The following is a 17,338-nucleotide window of genomic DNA, read 5'->3' on the forward strand; positions in this document are numbered from 1 at the left end:
AAGCTGGCGATCTCATATTTTTCCAGGATGCTGTATCTTCAAATGTTAAAGCTAAAACTCCCTCCTATCATACATACCAGAATAAAGAAGTAGTCAAATTTTAAATTATGAATATTTAGAACTATTACTCAAAATCTTTTGTGATTCCTTGTATTTCTTTAAATATATCATACCACTGAACAATAAGTACCAACTATAAGTATACAGTACTGATTAATAAAAGTGGCTAAAATTGGTAGTAGCTGTATCAAATGGCAATTTTTCACATAACTTAGAATCAGCTGAAAAGAAAAGGGAAATTCTCCTATTCTCATTTGTATTTTAAGCCCTTGGGTCTGGTGACCCTTTAGAATGCGAGTTAGGTGCCACAATGGCACCTCATGATATACTATGAATCTCTGCTTAAACCCACTTACCTTCTGACCTTGATATACCTGTTTTGATAGACTGAGTACATTAGGGTGTCATACTTACTTTACATTCCTCATCCAGCAAATCTAGAACGCCCAGTTTAGATTCTATAAGATTAATGCAAGGCTGATTATCATAAAAATCAATGAGAGTCCATGGAATTTGTTCTTTCATATATTCTTCTTGTTCTAATTTGAAGACATGCTGAAATAAATAAGAAAAAAGTACAATTACTGTATCATTATCATAAGCAATGTTAGTCAAGAAACAAGCTTTATGTAAAACACTTTAAGATATCAACATAACTTTAGCTAGTCCGTGGCTTCCAGCATCGATCTGTGGAAGAAACATGATTTACACACAGAGAACAATAAAATAAAGCAAGTAAAAACCACAGACAGTAAAACCTCAGCTATGCTGGGTTCTTGATAAACAAGTAAATCTAGGTATGTGAATGTTTCAAATAGCTGATAAATGTAGCAGCCTTCATTTGTATATGTACACATCTGAAACTGCACTATAATTTTTTGCTCTCCTAAATGACTGCATCGTGCTGTTAAAACAGGGGCACCGAAACACGTTTGCTGGCCTCGAGCAACGACGGGGAGTGGGTGCCTTCTGACCACTGAACCGTGCTGGGTGACGGTTACAGCATAACAGAGTAATTCTCTTAAGGGACTGTGGTGTTGAGGTTCATGTGCCTCAAATTAGATAACAGCTGTTCTTTTGTGCCTGCCTTGATTAGTCTCCACAGTCACAGAATCTACCACTCACTTTTCTGGATTCTACAAGCAACTCTGCAAGCAGTTGGAGCCACTATCAATTCATGTTATTTCTGCTGAATGCTTCAGCCACCACCCTCACTATTGCTTCTAACCTACGCTCATTCATTTCCGCAAAAATATGTATGGACTGCTTACTGTGTGCCAGTCACCAAACACCATGGACGAAACAGATATGGGTCTGCCTTCATGGAGTTTGGAAACTAGTGGGAGAGACAGACAGAAATCAAATAATTACAAGGAATATAATTACAAACTGTAATGTAGAAAAATAACGTGAGCTATGGAGCAAGCAGCCTCATCCAGTTTGGATACAGAGAGGGGAGGGAAGGTTTCCCTGAGGAAGGGCTGTGAGATCTGAGCTCTGCAGATGAATGGCACGGAGTTAAGTCAGTCCAAGTGGGAAGGGCAATCCCCTCTCTGCTGCAGCTCCTGCTTCAGGCCACCCAGCCAATGCAGACCACCCACAACTTCCAGTCTCTACAGATTTAAATGACCGCCATTTGTTAGTCTTGTGAGGGGAGGGTTCCTGCTTCCCTTCACTAATCTTTTTTGCCTTCCTTGGTTTGCAAACACATCTTGCTACTCTTCTGGGAAGATTAGCCCTCTTTGGCTATGACCAGACAACACATAGTAAGGACCCAGAACCCCATAAAACTTAAGTGTCTCCAAGATTTCTGATATATTTGCTCTTACAATGCTGCTCTTGGCTCATTTGCAGCATTTATAGACTAACCACCTGAAATAAGCTTTCGTAAAGAAAAGAAAGAAAACCTGCTCATCTGTATGAATATTTGTGCAATGCTAATTAGAAAGCAAACTTCTTCTTTGATTAATGAGAAGGCAAATGAGGTAGCATGTATCAGCAGGATGCCCTGACTGATGGTACCAATAGTTTCTAAAACAATGAGCCCTCTTTTTAAAATTCATCAATTTATATGCAGTCTCGACACTGACAACAGAAACACTGCTCCAGGCTTTAAACGGGGCTTTTTTTTCACACCTCTATATCTAAGTTTGGAAAAAGTACATGGGGGCTTCAAAAATTTTAGCTCAATTGTCAAAAAGACAATTTGGGCATTAGGTTCAATGTGACAAGAGATCCTTGGTCAATATGGTAATCCCTCCAAGCACCAAACACGCCAGTCACCATGTTTCTCATGCCCACTGCCTTGTCCACAGCCCCTGCTGAGGCAGCAGCCCTGAACAGCCAATTTCTTCACTGCGAGGCCCCGTGTTCCTAGCCGCAGCTGACTAGCCCAAGTGCGGGTACTTGAGAGCACTCTACTGCCAGAGATCTCTGATGAAAAAATGAACTGCGTTATCAGTGGAGCTGCCTTTGAAAGAAGTCAGCAAGAATGAGAGCTAAGCAAGTTAATAGAATGGGAGGATCACTACAACTACTGTTGGGTTCACAGGAAGTTCAAAGTGAGTAAGCAAAAACCTTAAGGCAAAGAAAATACATACAGAATAGAAGGAAAGAATATGCCAGTTGATAATAAGGAGCGGAACAGTTGTGCAGAAAAGCTAAGATGCAGTGTGGTATGGTATGTGGTGTGTAGGGGGGAGGATAGAGAGACAGATGGGGAGAAACAGAAAGAGAAACATGAGGGTCAGAAACACACATTCAGAGACCTGAGGCCCTTGAGAAACAGACAAGCTAGCCAGTTCCTAATGAGACTGCATTGGTTCCTTACACCTCCAGTCACCTTGTACAGAAATATACTGGGGAAGACAGAAGGCTGTGGCATTGTTAGAGTATTAAGAAACTTTAAAAAACCTTGAGAAGAGATAATGCTCATTTTAGTCTCTCAAAGGTTTTTATTAATGTTCCTTATGCAGAGATGAAAAATACACCCATCATATTTTTAAGAAAACAGTCATATACCTAAGGTTTTTAGATCATCTCTACATTATTTCACTGTGCTACGTAGCTTAATTTGCCAAATAAAGATGTCTACATTTTTATCAAGGTGTATGCAATATTTTTTGAAAATCAGATAGTCTAAAGGTAACAACAAGTAACAATCCCTTGTCTCATCCCTTCCCAACTTTGGTCTCACTCCATGGTGGCACAAACTTGCATAACTCCCTTAGGTATTTCTTCTGATATTTACCTTAAAAGGATATGCTTATGAACTATGTTTTAATTTATTTATTTGAAATATAATCTATTGATTTCTTCATAAGATAGATGAGGCTAAATTCACATATACTACTTCTTAACTGTTTCTCCACATCCTCCCAATATTACTCATTTTAAATCTTCTTCTGTTTTTTTCTTAATATTGTAACTTAAAATATCTTTAAACTTTTATTTTTCTTCTTCATCAACTATAGACTATACCATTTGACCTCTCTCCTTGTAAGAAGAAGATAGTTATTAAGGGTTCTTTTCCTATCCTTCAGGTCTCTTCTCTTCCATGTATCTTCCAATTCTTATGCGTGACTTTTTAAATACCCTCTTTCATTAAAACCAATAACTACCCCTAATATGACACTTAGAACTGTGCCTGCAATGTGGTAAGTACTTTCCATATCCTAACTCATTCAATCCATAAAACTGTATGCAGTAGGTACTATTATTGTCCCCATTATACAGATGAGAAGAAAAGGCCCAGGAAGGTCAAGTAACTTCCGCAAGGTCCCCTGGATCAATGCAGAGTAGGAGTCTAACCCAAGCAATTCACCTCAGGGGGTCTGTTCTCTTCATTATTATAATGTTACCCTCATTTTTAAGTGCCTCCAAGTCCCTCAACACCACGATAATGCTCTTAGATATGTGACATCACTACTTCACAGGAGGTATTCTCAAAATATGCCCATTGCCATTGTCTCGGTGAATGTCTCAAACTGCTGAAAAGAAAATATGTAAAAAGTATGTAGGAGCCCTGGCTTGGTGGCTCAGATGGTTGGAACATTGTCCCATACAGAAAAAGGTTGAGGCTCTGATGCCTGGTCAGGGCACATACCTAGGTTGCAGGTTTGATCCCCAGTTGGGGAAAACAGGAGGCAGTTGATGTCTCTCTCTCTTTCTCTCTCTCTCCCTTTTTCCTTCTCCCTCTCCCTTTCTCTCCCTCTCTCCTTTCCTTTCTTAAAATCAATCAACATATCCTCAGGTGAGGATTAAAAAACATGTAGAAAAGAGAATACAATCTGAATTTTTGTTCTGGCATCTTGCTAATACAATTAAGAGTTAAGCACATTATAACTCCACATTTAGTTAGCCTCAGGCACAACAAACTGAAGGCTATCACTAGGCTCAAAGCTTTATCCCTGCTATGTTACTATCTAACACACTTTCTGCTTCCCTCATTCAATTTATTTGTACAAAATTTTCACTATTCTCAGACAGCAATCCAAGGACAACCTTGAATCCGATCTGGACGATAAATATTTTTCTAATGTTGCATCATTTGTTAATCATAAGTTCCTCAGCAGTTTAGCTGTTCTAAACACCAGATAACAGTTGTAATTCATAACTTTGTTTCAGGAACCAAACTATAAGTGCAGACTAGGAATTCAAGAAAATAAATTCTAGCAGAATATTACTCAAGAAAGAAAATTCTTACCATATTGAATTGTTGCTGTAGTTTTTCATTTGCATAATTAATGCAAAACTGCTCAAAACTATTTATCTCAAATGTTTCAAATCTGTAAAAACAAAAATAGTATGGGAAGGGGAGAAAAAGGAACAAGTAGCTTGTAAAAAAACACTCAAAATGTGCATATTAGAAAGAAACAGGAAATCTCCCAACATTGTGAAATTTTCTTTCTCTATCAGTGAAGATAAAGGTTTACAAGTCAGTATAATGTGACATGTACTCAGCAGATAGGCATCAGTCGAGCTGCAGAAAGACTTTTTTAAAGACTCCAGTATGTAGTTGTATTCAACAGTATGAGTTTTGGGGGGCTAATTCATCCCGAAGTAGGGGACACTCAACATTATGATAAAGCCATTACTCTTGCCAATGTACAGACTCAGTGACTACACACACACAGAAGGGAATTGGGGACAGAGATCTCAGGTTCTTTTGACAAACTGAACCAGATAATGAAAAATTAGGTATCAAAAAGCACACATGTACAAGAAGGATTTTAACAGTTAAAGAAGGGTACCCAGAGAAGAAAAATTAGCAAATGAAATTAGAAATTTAGAAATTCTCTTCTAATTTTCACTCTTTACCAGTAGGAGACAGAATCAAATAACCATATAGAGAGCCTAGAAAACCTCTAGAAAGAAAGGCTATCTGGCAGGTCAAGTATACTTACCCATAAATGTCCAGCACACCAATAAAAGAGTGCTGTTTGACAGCAGAATGGAGAGCCTGATTGACATGATCTACAATCCAGTTAAAGAGCTTCGCATAGATGTGCTTGGCCAAAGCATCGCGGGCATTGGTAGCCTGCAGCTTGGAGATGGGCTTGATGTATGTCTCCGCAGCAGTGGCCAACTTCCGATGGCAGAGCCAGTGACGCATCTCCTCATAGTCCACACCCATGAGGTCACAGAAGATGCTGAGAGGTTCGTGCTTGGGCTGCCAAAAGAGAATAGGTTTATCCTATGACCACATCAATCAAATAAGAATTTACTGAACAAATACTAACAAAGTGGTAGCAAATAAAACCCAGAAATTTTTGTTATAACAAAAACCGAGACTACTGAAAACTGATCAGTGATAATAACACAGGAGAACAATTTTTAACGTAATTCCTGTCGAGCTTGATTTTTCAGTTGTTTTAGACTTAAATAGGCATGCTGAATTCAAAACTGCAGTTAGTCTTCTTCTATCACAAGAAGTTTTTTCTGTACAGCTTATGTTAATGCGACCACTCTAGGCTGGATCGAGCCTGGATTGAGGGAAGCACTAGTGCTCTCCTATTGGCTGAGAGCAAACCTTCTTTGATTGGGGAGGGGTGGGGGATGACCTCAGAGACCAGCAACAGGTTCATACTTGTCTAGGCTATTCAGTTACACATGAGACAGTGTGGTGAGAGGTTGTGTGCCGCTCTATATAGTGAATCATTCTGAAGTGTAGTCCGAGTTCTCGTCTGTATACAAGGAATTAGCAGAATTTATTTTTTTATTTACATACGTACTTATTTCCTTTCCTTCAGCTCATGTCTGCCACTGTTATTTCTTGCTGTTAGTACCTAAACAACCCTGATTCATTTTGTTATATCTGTGGCAGTTTCACCATTACCAAAGGACAACATCAGTGCATTTGTCAGGCAAGCCTATTTTGCATATTTTAAAGTAAAACTTGGTGATCAAGATGAGTCTTGGGCCCCTCACAAGGTGTGCAAGCAGTGTGTTGAGAGTTTATGGATGTGGATGAAGGGAACACGTGATAAATTGCCATTTGGTATACCAATGGTTTGGCAAGAGCCCAGAGATCATTCAAGTGACTATTACTTTTGTATAGTGAAAACGTCAGGATATAACAAGAAAAATCAATGTAAAATAGAGTATCCTAGTCTACCATCAGTTATATGCCCAGTGCCCATTCAGCTGAAATCCCAGTGCCAGTTTTCATTGAACAACCCTCTTTTGAAAAACAGGAGTGCGGTGGAGAACTAAGTGACAGCGACGATGAAGATTTTGAAATTGAAGACGACCCAGTTCATAAGGGATTTGATCAGCATGAGTTGAATGATTTGGCTTCAGAACTCCTAGCATCAAAACTGCATGAGAAAAACTTGCTTGAAAAAGGAGCGAAGACATCCTACTCTCGATCAAGAGAAAGTGCATTTCTGCAGTACTTTCGAAGTGACGGTGGCTTTGTGTATTGCCATAACATACATGGTTTAATGGAGGAATTGGGAATTCCAATCTGTAATGCAACTGAATGGCGACTGTTCATCGATAGCTCAAAGTGGCACTTGAAGCGTGTCCTCCTCCACAATGGCAATTTATTTGGTGCAGTCCCAATTTGCCATTCAGTTTATTTTTGTGAAGAATATGAAGATATAAAGAGAGTCATTGATCTGATGCAATATCACAAGCACCATTGGGTCATCTGTGTTGACTTTAAAATGGTCTGCTTCCTTCTTGGTCAGCCACACAGATACATCGAGTATCCCTGTTTTCTGTGTATGTGGGACAGCAGAGCTGTGAGAAGCATTGGGTGGAGTTGAATTGACCTCCAAGATATGACCTCAAACCTGGTGACCCAAACATTCTACATGAACCACTTGTTGACAGAAAGCACATTATATTCCCACCTCTGCACATAAAACTGGGTCTCATGAAGCAATTTGTTAAAGTTTTGCCAACTGAAGGAGACTGTTTCAAGTATCTCATTTTGGCATTTCCTAGCCTGTTATTTGAAAAGATAAAATAACTTAATGTGTATGTTTGGTAGCAGAACTTTACTACTTGTACACAATTTGACTTACAGTAACAATATATAGCCTTTTTATGAATAAAATAACTCTAAGTAAACTGTCTATTCAGGTAATTTTTTTCTTTATTTTCCTTTGTATGTACATTTAGTATGATTTTGGGGACAAAGGGAGGGTATCTTGTACCTTAAAAAGTTGACGTGATAGAGAAAAAGTGGGGTCATTTTTGGATTCAGATGCCAAAAGTTAGTCAAAAACAAGTGTCAGATCTAACTCACCAAAAATTGTGTTCCCCAGTGTAATCAAAATCATCCATCAAACTAGCAATAGGCAGCATCTGCAATCTCTTCTAGGGCTCATTTTAAAAATTACCTGTCTCTTCAGAGTATTTGTTTGTATCTCTTTTCAGACATTCATATTTACTGAGTGCCTTTTATATGCCAGTAAACAAAAACAGAAATGGTCCCTGTTACTAGAACTTATAATTCTAAGGGTAATGGATATTCGTCAAATAATTTCTCCCTAAAATGTAATATTACTACAAAGGAGAAGGGCACTACACTAAGATTCCAGGTGAGATGAGTGTGCCCTTTTCAGGGAGGCAGGAGACAGCGGCCTTAGACATGGAGTTCAGATCTGACAGATGAGAAGGTGTTAACTTGGTGAAAGGGAGAGGAAAGGGTCTTCCACGCTGAGGGAAGAGCTGATGTAAAAATCCTGTGGTGGTAGAATTACCATCAGTATGAGGGACTGAAGCTGAGTGAGGAAGAAGATGTTTGAGATAAAGCCAGAGACAGGCAGAGGTTATACTACGCCTGGTCTTCATCCTAAGAGCAATGGGATGTCACTGAAGGGTTTTAAAAAGATTAACTTGATAGTTATATGAGAGACTTCTTACATTAGAATCTCTCTAATCACATCCATGAGTAGGCATTCAATAAATGTTTAATTTAATCTATATTACTATATTATAGGGCCCTGGCTGGTTTAGCTCAGTGGATTGAGCGTCGGCCTGCGAGCTAAGTGTCGCTGGTTCGATCTTCCAGTCAGGGTACATCAGAGAAGGAAAACTCTGACTCCAAAAAACCTCCGCTGCCTTGCGGCATACCTCTTCAGGGGAAAGGCTAAGGGAGTAAACCCTGACAGAAAATCCGGAGCCGGAGTCCCTAAGGCGGTTTGACGTTGTAGTCAACACCGGCAACTCCTGCGGCGCACCTGAAGCCAAGCTGTATTGACTCCGTCTTTCCCTTGGACCCTTCAGCTGCGAAGAGAGGGGGGGTCTGCTGCTTGGGCAACAGCAGACCCTCCATATCACCCTGCCCAGGCTCTGCAGCTTCAGCGTCATCGCAAGATGTCGATTCAACACGGGAGGAGACAGATACGATGTCACTCCCAAGTCGGACTGCACAGCCATTCTCGGCGGTGCAGATAGACTCTTAAGAAGCTACACCATCGTCTCTCGAGACGGACGGCTGCCAACGACAACGACTATATTATATTTTTCAAATCTTCACTCACATATTTCAACTGAAACTGATAACATTCCTGGGGATTAGGAAAGATGATATTGTAATCTCTAATTAACAAATGAGGAAATAAGATCCAAGAGAACAATTCATCAAAAATCAGATGGCCAATTTATGTCAGAGTTGTCCTTTAAACTTGGATTACCTGGCACCCTCATCCTCTGGCCCTTCTAATTGAACCAGTCCCTTCCTTCTTTCATTTCCCCGCCTCCCAAGTAATTAATTCATATACACATTAGCATCATTACCAACAGCATGGTTCAGCTCCCTTAAAGAAGCATTTTATTTCACTCATACTCATAGGTTTGACTGTGCTGTTCTGTTATTTTACCTAGCTCCTTCTATTTTGTATCATCGTGGGACTCATGATTTTTTATTATGAGCCAATATTTCTTGTAGCTTTCCTCATAGAACTCCGAAGCCTTGACTGAAGGTGGACACTCCAAAATAAGCTTGCATTTGCTTCTGTGAGACATCTAGAGTACTAGCATTCCAGGACAAATTTAAGCTAAGTTTTCTGTATGTAGCTCTCTGGGATCATCCAGGAACTATGAAATCAGGCTGGGAGTACGTGTGATGGTCAGTTCATTGCTATAAAAATTTTTTAAAGATTTTATTTATTTACATTTAGAGAAAGGGGAAGGGAGAGAGAAAGAGAGGGAGAAAAACATCAATGTGTGAGAGATACATTGATCAGTTCTCTCTCACATGCCCCCAACTGGGGACCTGGCCCACAACCCAGGCATGTGCCCTGGCTGGAATTTGAACTGGTCTTTCGGTTCACAGGCCAGCACTCAATCCACTGAGCCACACCAATCACAGCCACTGCTATAGATTTTTAAGGAACTATTTTTTCCTCCTCTACTTAGCACCAAGGCTTGAGCCAGATGAACTTTTCTTTGTACTCTTTCTTGCAGGAGGTGGTGGACAAGTTCACTATTAGTTCCCCAATTAGGGTCTCAGTTTTAGGCAGTGGTTACCTTATTTGTTCCTCTGTTTATATAAGTCCTAGAATTTATCTTTACTCTTCTGCACCCCATTTGGCTATGAAAACCAAAGCTTAAGGTCACTCAGTTCTGCAAATTCCCTCAAGGTGAGTCCTAGCTTCAGGGTTCTGTTTTGTTCTCTGAGTTCCTATTTTCACCTAGTTTTTAGCCTCTGAGTAGTTCTTACAGATTTATTTTTTAAATACTTTAAAATAATAATTTATTCAGCATGAAGGTCAGAGCACCTAGTCCAAAACTGTTGTTCCTCAACTGTAAAATGCAAGAGACTAAACTGAGGTAAGAAGCTAAGCTACTTACCCAAAAACAAATGAATAAATAGTAGAGTTGGGCTTGAACGCAGACAAAGATACTGAAACATATATTTCAAAACGAAAGTTGAATTTACACAAATTTAAGTCACACAAGTTAATCTACCTGTAAGTTTGCTAAAATCAACTTGGGTAACTGAAGAGTGAAACATAAATCTCAAGATTGTCTTCTAACCCTGTCCAGGTAGCTTAGTTGGTTAGATTGTCATCCTGATACACCAAGGTTGTGGGTTCAATCCCCAGTGAATGCATACATAAGTGGAACAATAAATCAATCTCTCAAAAAAAAAAAAAGATTGTTTTCTGTTGCAATCTTTGAAGAAGCAGGTGGGAAATAAAATTAATTATATTAAAACTTCCTCTATTTTAATAAAGTTAAAAGACACCTAACAAATAGATGTATACCAGGCGGGATCCCAAAAAAACAGAATTATCTTCTAGAGGGCAGGCCCTTTGCAGTACAGGCTTCCCCCACTAGGTGAGTGTTCTAGGAACCCATCCATATCCGTGTACCAGTTGATGTTGTTGTGAAACGCTATGTTCCACTTCAGTGAATTTTTTTGAAGACTCTTTCAATGCCTTTGCCCATTTCATGATTTACGAACACACTTGACAACACAGCGCTGAATGTTTAGCAGTTTTTGACCCCAAAACAGCATGACCCCCATGCCTCACCCTTTCCCTATTCACTGGATCTTGCCCTGAGCAACTTTATTTTGTTTCCCTGGATGAAAATAGTCCTCAAAGGTGAATGTTTTGCTGGTGAGGAAAAGGTGAAACAAAAAATGGCAGAAGCACTAAAAAGCATCAAAACTGAGCTTAAAACTGTCTTGAGCAGAAAAAAAAAGTCTTGATGGATGTATTGCATCAAATGGAGAGTACTGGAAGGTGACTGAAGTTTAAACATGTAAGAATAAGTAGACAATTTTTTATAAATAAATTCTTGGGTTTTTTTTGGCTACCCCTCGTATATGTATGAGAGTGTGTTTGTGTGTGTGTGTTGTCTTTGATGGTAGTGATCAGCAAATACTGCAAATCACAAATGCCCAATGAGGACAATGTGGACTGTCAGGTTTGTTAAAGTTTAAACAAATGTTTCCACATATGAAATTGTGTTTTAAATCTCAGTGTGCTGCTATTACTATGTGTGGAAGAGACTATAAATCATAATGAAAACAACCCACCTCACAGCCATCTAGTCCCTCTTCCCAGGCGTAACCACTAACAGTTTCATTAATAGCTTTTTTAAAAAGATTTTATTTATTTACTTTTAGAGAGAAGGGAAGGGTGGGAGAAAGAAGGAGAGAAACATTCATGTGTGCACACCCCCCAACTGGGTACCTGGCCCGCAGCCCAGGCATGTACCCTGACTGGGAATCGACTGGCAAGCTTTTGATTTACAGGCCGGCACTCAACCCACTGAGCCACACCTGCAAGGGCTCCTCAATAGCTTTTAAACCATATTATATTTCCACAGCTGAAAAAAAAGTTATCAATTCTTGGCCAAATAAACCTTTCTCTAGACTCACCAGTCCAATGTTCACATCTATTTCTCACCTCTGTTTATACAAATCAGAGAGGTATCCAAATTTGAGTCTCCTACCCTCTGTCACACACACAAACACACACACAATCACTGCACCAGGGATTAGAATCCATATTTCTTTATTTTCAGTTCAAGATTTCAGCCCCGGCTGGTGTGGCTCAGTTGACTGAGGGCCAGCCTGCAAACCAAAGGGTTGCCAGTTCGATTCCCAGTCAAGGTACATGCCTGGGTTGTGGAATGGGGCCCCAGTTGGTGGTGTGTGAGAGGCACCCACACATTGATGTTTCTCTTCCTCTTTTTCTCCCACCTTCCCCCTCTCTCTAAAAATAAGTAAATAAAATCTTAAAAAGGAGAAAAGATTTTCCATCTCTGATAATTATCTCTCTGTAATGTTAATAGACTTCAAATGTATTTCTTCCATAAGGAATCAACAAATCTGAAACACAAATCTATTGCCATCACACTAAGCTTGTTCTGAGCTTACAGGTATTGTGCAGCTGTCTGAATCTCGAGACGTAAATGCAACGTTGCCTAAGTGAAGAATGCCAGCAAGTATTCGGAAAATTCCCATCTGGTGAGATTCACTAATTCCTAAAACAATAGAGTAAATGAAAAAGTGATTAATTTTAAAACAGAAACTAAACGATTACAGCAGATAATATTAAGCCTATTTTTTACTCTTAAATATTGCCAGATGTTGTGCACGTTATAACATGTCATAGTTAACCATCATGGTTGGGAGCATGAGGCGTGAAGTGAGACAAATATGGGCTCAAGGCCTGGCTCTGCTCCTGACCTGCCATCTAACATGGGCCGGTAACTTCACCCTGCTACGCTTCTGCTTTCTCATTTGAGATATGGAAATAACTGACTACCTCAAAAGGTGTTTATGAACATTAAATGAGAAAATTCACATAGTATATTTACACTACTCCAAATGCAAGTTGCAGCCTAATAAGGCTGTTTTAAGTCAGATTATTTATTTACTTCTTTTAACTACAGACCAAGTAGAAGTCACAGAAACCCCAAGATTAGAAGTGTTCAGACTGGTGTCGTACTCCACCTTGATGAGTGAGTGTCCCAACACAGGATTAGAGCAGGGCCTGAAGGTAAGGGAAGATGAGAAAGCTGGACAGCTCTTGGCTTTTGATAAGATCTGGCCTCATTTTTCAATAAGGTAAGAATTTCCAGAATATTTATATATATATAAATTCTACTACTTACACATACACACACACACACACACACACACACACATATATATATATATATAAATTCTACTATTTTTACATATATATAGTAAAATTATTTCCAAATATGTAATCATACTCAGGGTAACTGAGCATTGATCTTATAATGAATGTTTTTGCCATCTCCTGCATTATGGCTTTTTCAAATTTCCAATTTTCTATTTACAAACAGATTTAAGCCTAGAAGTAAAGCAGTGTTTTTAAAAATTTAATATGCATATGAATCGCCAATGGATCTTACTCAAATGCAGATTCTGATTCACTAAGTCTTTGGGTAGGGTCTAAGATTCTGAGATTTTACAAATTCTACAGTGGTCCTAAACCATACTCTGATTAACAATACTTTAAAATTAAATTAATTCACTTCAGGGTACCCCTCAAATTACCAACATATGATTTTAGATTTATTCACAATCTGAGGTTTTTAAATAATCATTGGAGTTGTACACTACAGTTCTAAAGATTAATTTATTTATATGTAGACTCAATATTCTTAAATATCAAAAATAAGACAATGACATCTGAGGCATTTCAAAAACAGAATAAACTACATGTCATACATTGTTTTGTCACCCGGTCAGTTCAGCCACATTTCCCCGTCACAAAAAGAAACAAACAAACAAAACCTCTGCAAAATATGAGTTTGCACAGGAACCCATTTCATTTATCTCTAGGTTTCAGATTTTGGGAAAACTTAAGCAGAGTAAGGTCGTCCTAACTCCCTTGATGCCCTGAATGTGTGTTTTAAATAGCTCTACTGAGGGATAATTTGCCTACCGTAAAATTCACCTGTTTTAAGTCTGCAAGTCAATGATTTTTAGTAAATTTACAAAGTTGTCAACCATCAAGACAATCTAATTTTAGAACAGTTCCCATCATCCCAAAAAGAAACCTTGTCCCCATTTGCTGTCCAAATGTATAAGGAATGTTAAATCTCTCAACAATACTCACCATTTAATATGATTCTAAGTGAATACTCCAAACAAAAGTTGCTTGAGTCGAAAACCTATTGCAAATAAGAGCTCAAGAATAAAATTACATTACCTAGCAAAGTGCAGGCCTGCCTGGTATGTGCCATCTCCTTGGCATCGTCAACTCCTTCAATCATAGGACTGCCACCTTGCTTTGTGTAATGAAAGTTATTTGCATTTCCTGCAAAGTAGAAGGAAGATAAAAGATCTGTAATCTATGAAAAAGACTTCTACTCTTTTGTATACTCTGAAATAGGAGCAATGATAGCGCAGTTGACTGTATAGAGTCAGGAGTTCTACCGCCTGTGTTTTCAATTATTTTTTGATACAAAATTCAAGATTAAGTAATGAAGTGAACTATTTATAGTTTATTTTTCTTAACTGGTGAAATAAATAGTCCTTCCCTAAAATGGTTTTATTCCAATCAACATGCTTCAAACACTTTACTTCCCTCATCAGAAACCTCACAGGTCTCCAATTTCTTCAATATTTTTTTCTTTTAATCAAAGCAAATTTCAAACATATACAAAAGTAAAGACAAGTATAATGAGCACCTATGTACTCACCATTCATCTTAAACAAGTATCAATTCAAGACCAATCTTTTTTTTAAGAAGGTATATTCATTTTCTTTTTTAAAAACATAATTTATTGAATATGCTATTACATTTATTCCAATTGTTGATAGTTGTGAATTTATTGCCTTTTTAATGTTGATAGCTTTGATCTTCTTTTTCTTTATATAACACCTTTTAACGTTTTATGTTATTACATTTTATGTAATAATGGCTTGGTGATGAGGAACTCCTTTAGTTTTACCTTGTCTGGGAAGCACTTTATCTGCCCTTCCATTCTAAATGTTAGCTTTGCTGGATAAAGTCGTAAAGGTTGTAGGTCCTTACTTTCCATCACTTTGAATACTTCTTGCCAGCCCCTTCTTGCCTGTGAAGTTCCTTTTGAGAAATCAGCTGACAGTCTTATGGGAACTCCTATGTAGGTACCTGCTTTCCCTCTTGCTGTTTTTAAGATTCTCTCTTTATCTTTAACCTTTGGCATTTTAATTACAATGTGTCTTGGTGTGGTCTTCTTTGTGTCCCTCTTGTTTGAGACTCTCTGTGTTTCCTGGACTTGTACGTCTATTTCCTTCACTAAATTAGGGAAGTTTTCTTTCATTCTTTTTTCAATAAGTTTTCAATTTCTTGCTCTTCCTCTTCTCCTTCTGGCACCCCTATGATTTGGATGTTGGTACATTTGAAGATGTCCCAGAAGCTCCTTAGCCTATTCTCATTTTTTTGAATTCTTTTTTTCTTGCTGTTCTGATTGAACACTTTTTTCTTCCTTATGTTCCAAATCATTGATTTAATTCTCCGATTCATCCCCTCCACTCTTGGTTTCCTGTAGATATTTCTATATTTCACTTAATGTAACCTTCATTTCTGCCTGGGTCTTCTTTATGCTGCTGAAGTACTCAATGAGTTCCTTGAGCATCCTGATAGCCAGTGTTTTGAACCCTGCATCTGATGGGTTGCCTATCTCCATTTCCTTTAGTTCTTTTTGTGGAGTTTTGTTCTATTCTTCCGTTTAGGCCATATTTCTTTGTCTCCTCATTTTGATAGCCTCTCTGCAAATGTTTCTGTATATAGGTAAAGCTGCTTTGACTCCCTGTCTTAGTAGCATGGCCTATTATAGAAAAGCACACCTATAAGTTGTACTGGGTATAGCCTTAGGTAATTGCCAGGAGGGGCAACCCATGTCACTGCTCTGTGGCTCTATGTGAGGGAGGGTTTGGAGTGGGGACAATGTTGCTGCCTGGCCTCGGGAGTGTTGGTGTTGCCCAGGATGAAGCTGTCTGCTAGCACTTGCCCTCATGCCGGTCACTTCAATTTCACCTCATATGCCACTGGTGCCCTTCCAGCTGTTGTCCTGGTGCTGAATCCCAGAGGGAGTGAAAGTTCTAAGTCCATTGCAGACCCTTTAAAAGGAGTCTCCTAAGAATCCTGCAGTTTCTTCTGCAGCACCAACCCCCGCTGGTTTTTACAGCCAGAATGTATCAGGACTTATCTTCCTGGTACTAGAACCCTGGGCTGGGTGGTCTGGTCTACAGCTGGGATCCCTTCCTTCTGAGGGATCCCTCCCAGTCTTTGTCCACCGCATGTGCAACCGCCAGTTCCCTGTCTCCACGCCTCTCCACCGTGCCTCTCTGCGCCTCTCCACCCCTCCTACCCGTCGGGATGAACGTGGCTTTTTTAAATCATTGGTTGTCGGACTTCCATACAGCTCAATTTTCTGATTGTTCCGGGTGCTATTTGTTTTGTAGTCTAGTTGTAATTTTTTCTGTAGTTGTTCCAGGAGGCAAGGCATGTTTACCTACATCTTGACTAAAGTCTCAAGACCAATCTTGTTTCATTTAGACAGCTACTCCTCCTTCCTATACCTTGGGTTATCTTGCAGACCTCTTATGTCACCCATAAACATTTCAGTATGAGACATCTCCTTTTTAACAAGTAAGCTTATAAACTCATAATGATAATAAATTAATAGAAAACAATACTAGAACAATATATCTAATGCCATAGTCATACCTAATCGCAGCATCTTAAATTCAGATAACTTTGCTGAGGCACAAAGCTGATAGAAGATATGATAGTTTCTTTCCTCTTCTGCCTTTAAAATAAATAAGAAGAGTTTTCAATTACAGCATTTTAACCTAAAACTCAAAAAATTCAATCATAAAATAAAATTTTAATAATTATCTTGGTGCAATAAACTGTCCTTTTCTAAATTTCCTAATATGCATTTATGATTACTAAATCTTATGATTTATTAGCCATGTACAAATGGGTGAGTGTGCATCTATTGGTCACATTCAACATAAAACATCTGATAGTAATGTTTTCTGAACTTGTAAACAGCTTGATATATGGCATTGTTACAAGAAACCATTGCCTTTAAAGGAAGCTAAAACCATTTTTTTTTTTTTGAATACTCAGTATTTTCTTACAGTGCCTCTTAGATTCATGGTCTCTGGTAAAGAAAACCTATTACAGGACAGAAGACATGAAACGAATTAACAATATACCAAATAATCATAAGCATGATTAGGCAAAAGATCAGGTAGTCTGGCTCACGAACAACTAGAAAAGCAGGTGGATCTACAGAAATGCTTTGGTCCTTTGCATATGAAGGGCAGTAT

General features: G+C 38.7%; 1 protein-coding gene across 1 annotated transcript in view; it reads right to left on the reverse strand.

The window, feature by feature from the left end:
- Positions 1 to 17,338, reverse strand: part of MYO5A (myosin VA) — a 183,129-nt gene that overhangs the window by 80,042 nt on the left and 85,749 nt on the right. The window contains exons 7-12 of the mRNA XM_090270613.1: positions 16,728 to 16,809; positions 14,220 to 14,327; positions 12,410 to 12,516; positions 5,466 to 5,731; positions 4,766 to 4,847; positions 475 to 615 (exon numbers count right to left, since the gene is read on the reverse strand). Of these exons, the coding sequence (XP_090126739.1) occupies positions 475 to 615; positions 4,766 to 4,847; positions 5,466 to 5,731; positions 12,410 to 12,516; positions 14,220 to 14,327; positions 16,728 to 16,809 (786 nt within the window). The remainder of the gene's footprint in view (positions 1 to 474; positions 616 to 4,765; positions 4,848 to 5,465; positions 5,732 to 12,409; positions 12,517 to 14,219; positions 14,328 to 16,727; positions 16,810 to 17,338) is intronic.

Source organism: Furipterus horrens, unplaced genomic scaffold (genome assembly GCF_987537825.1).
Source record: "Furipterus horrens unplaced genomic scaffold, mFurHor1.1.pri manual_scaffold_3, whole genome shotgun sequence".
Classification (NCBI taxonomy): Eukaryota; Metazoa; Chordata; class Mammalia; order Chiroptera; family Furipteridae; genus Furipterus; species Furipterus horrens.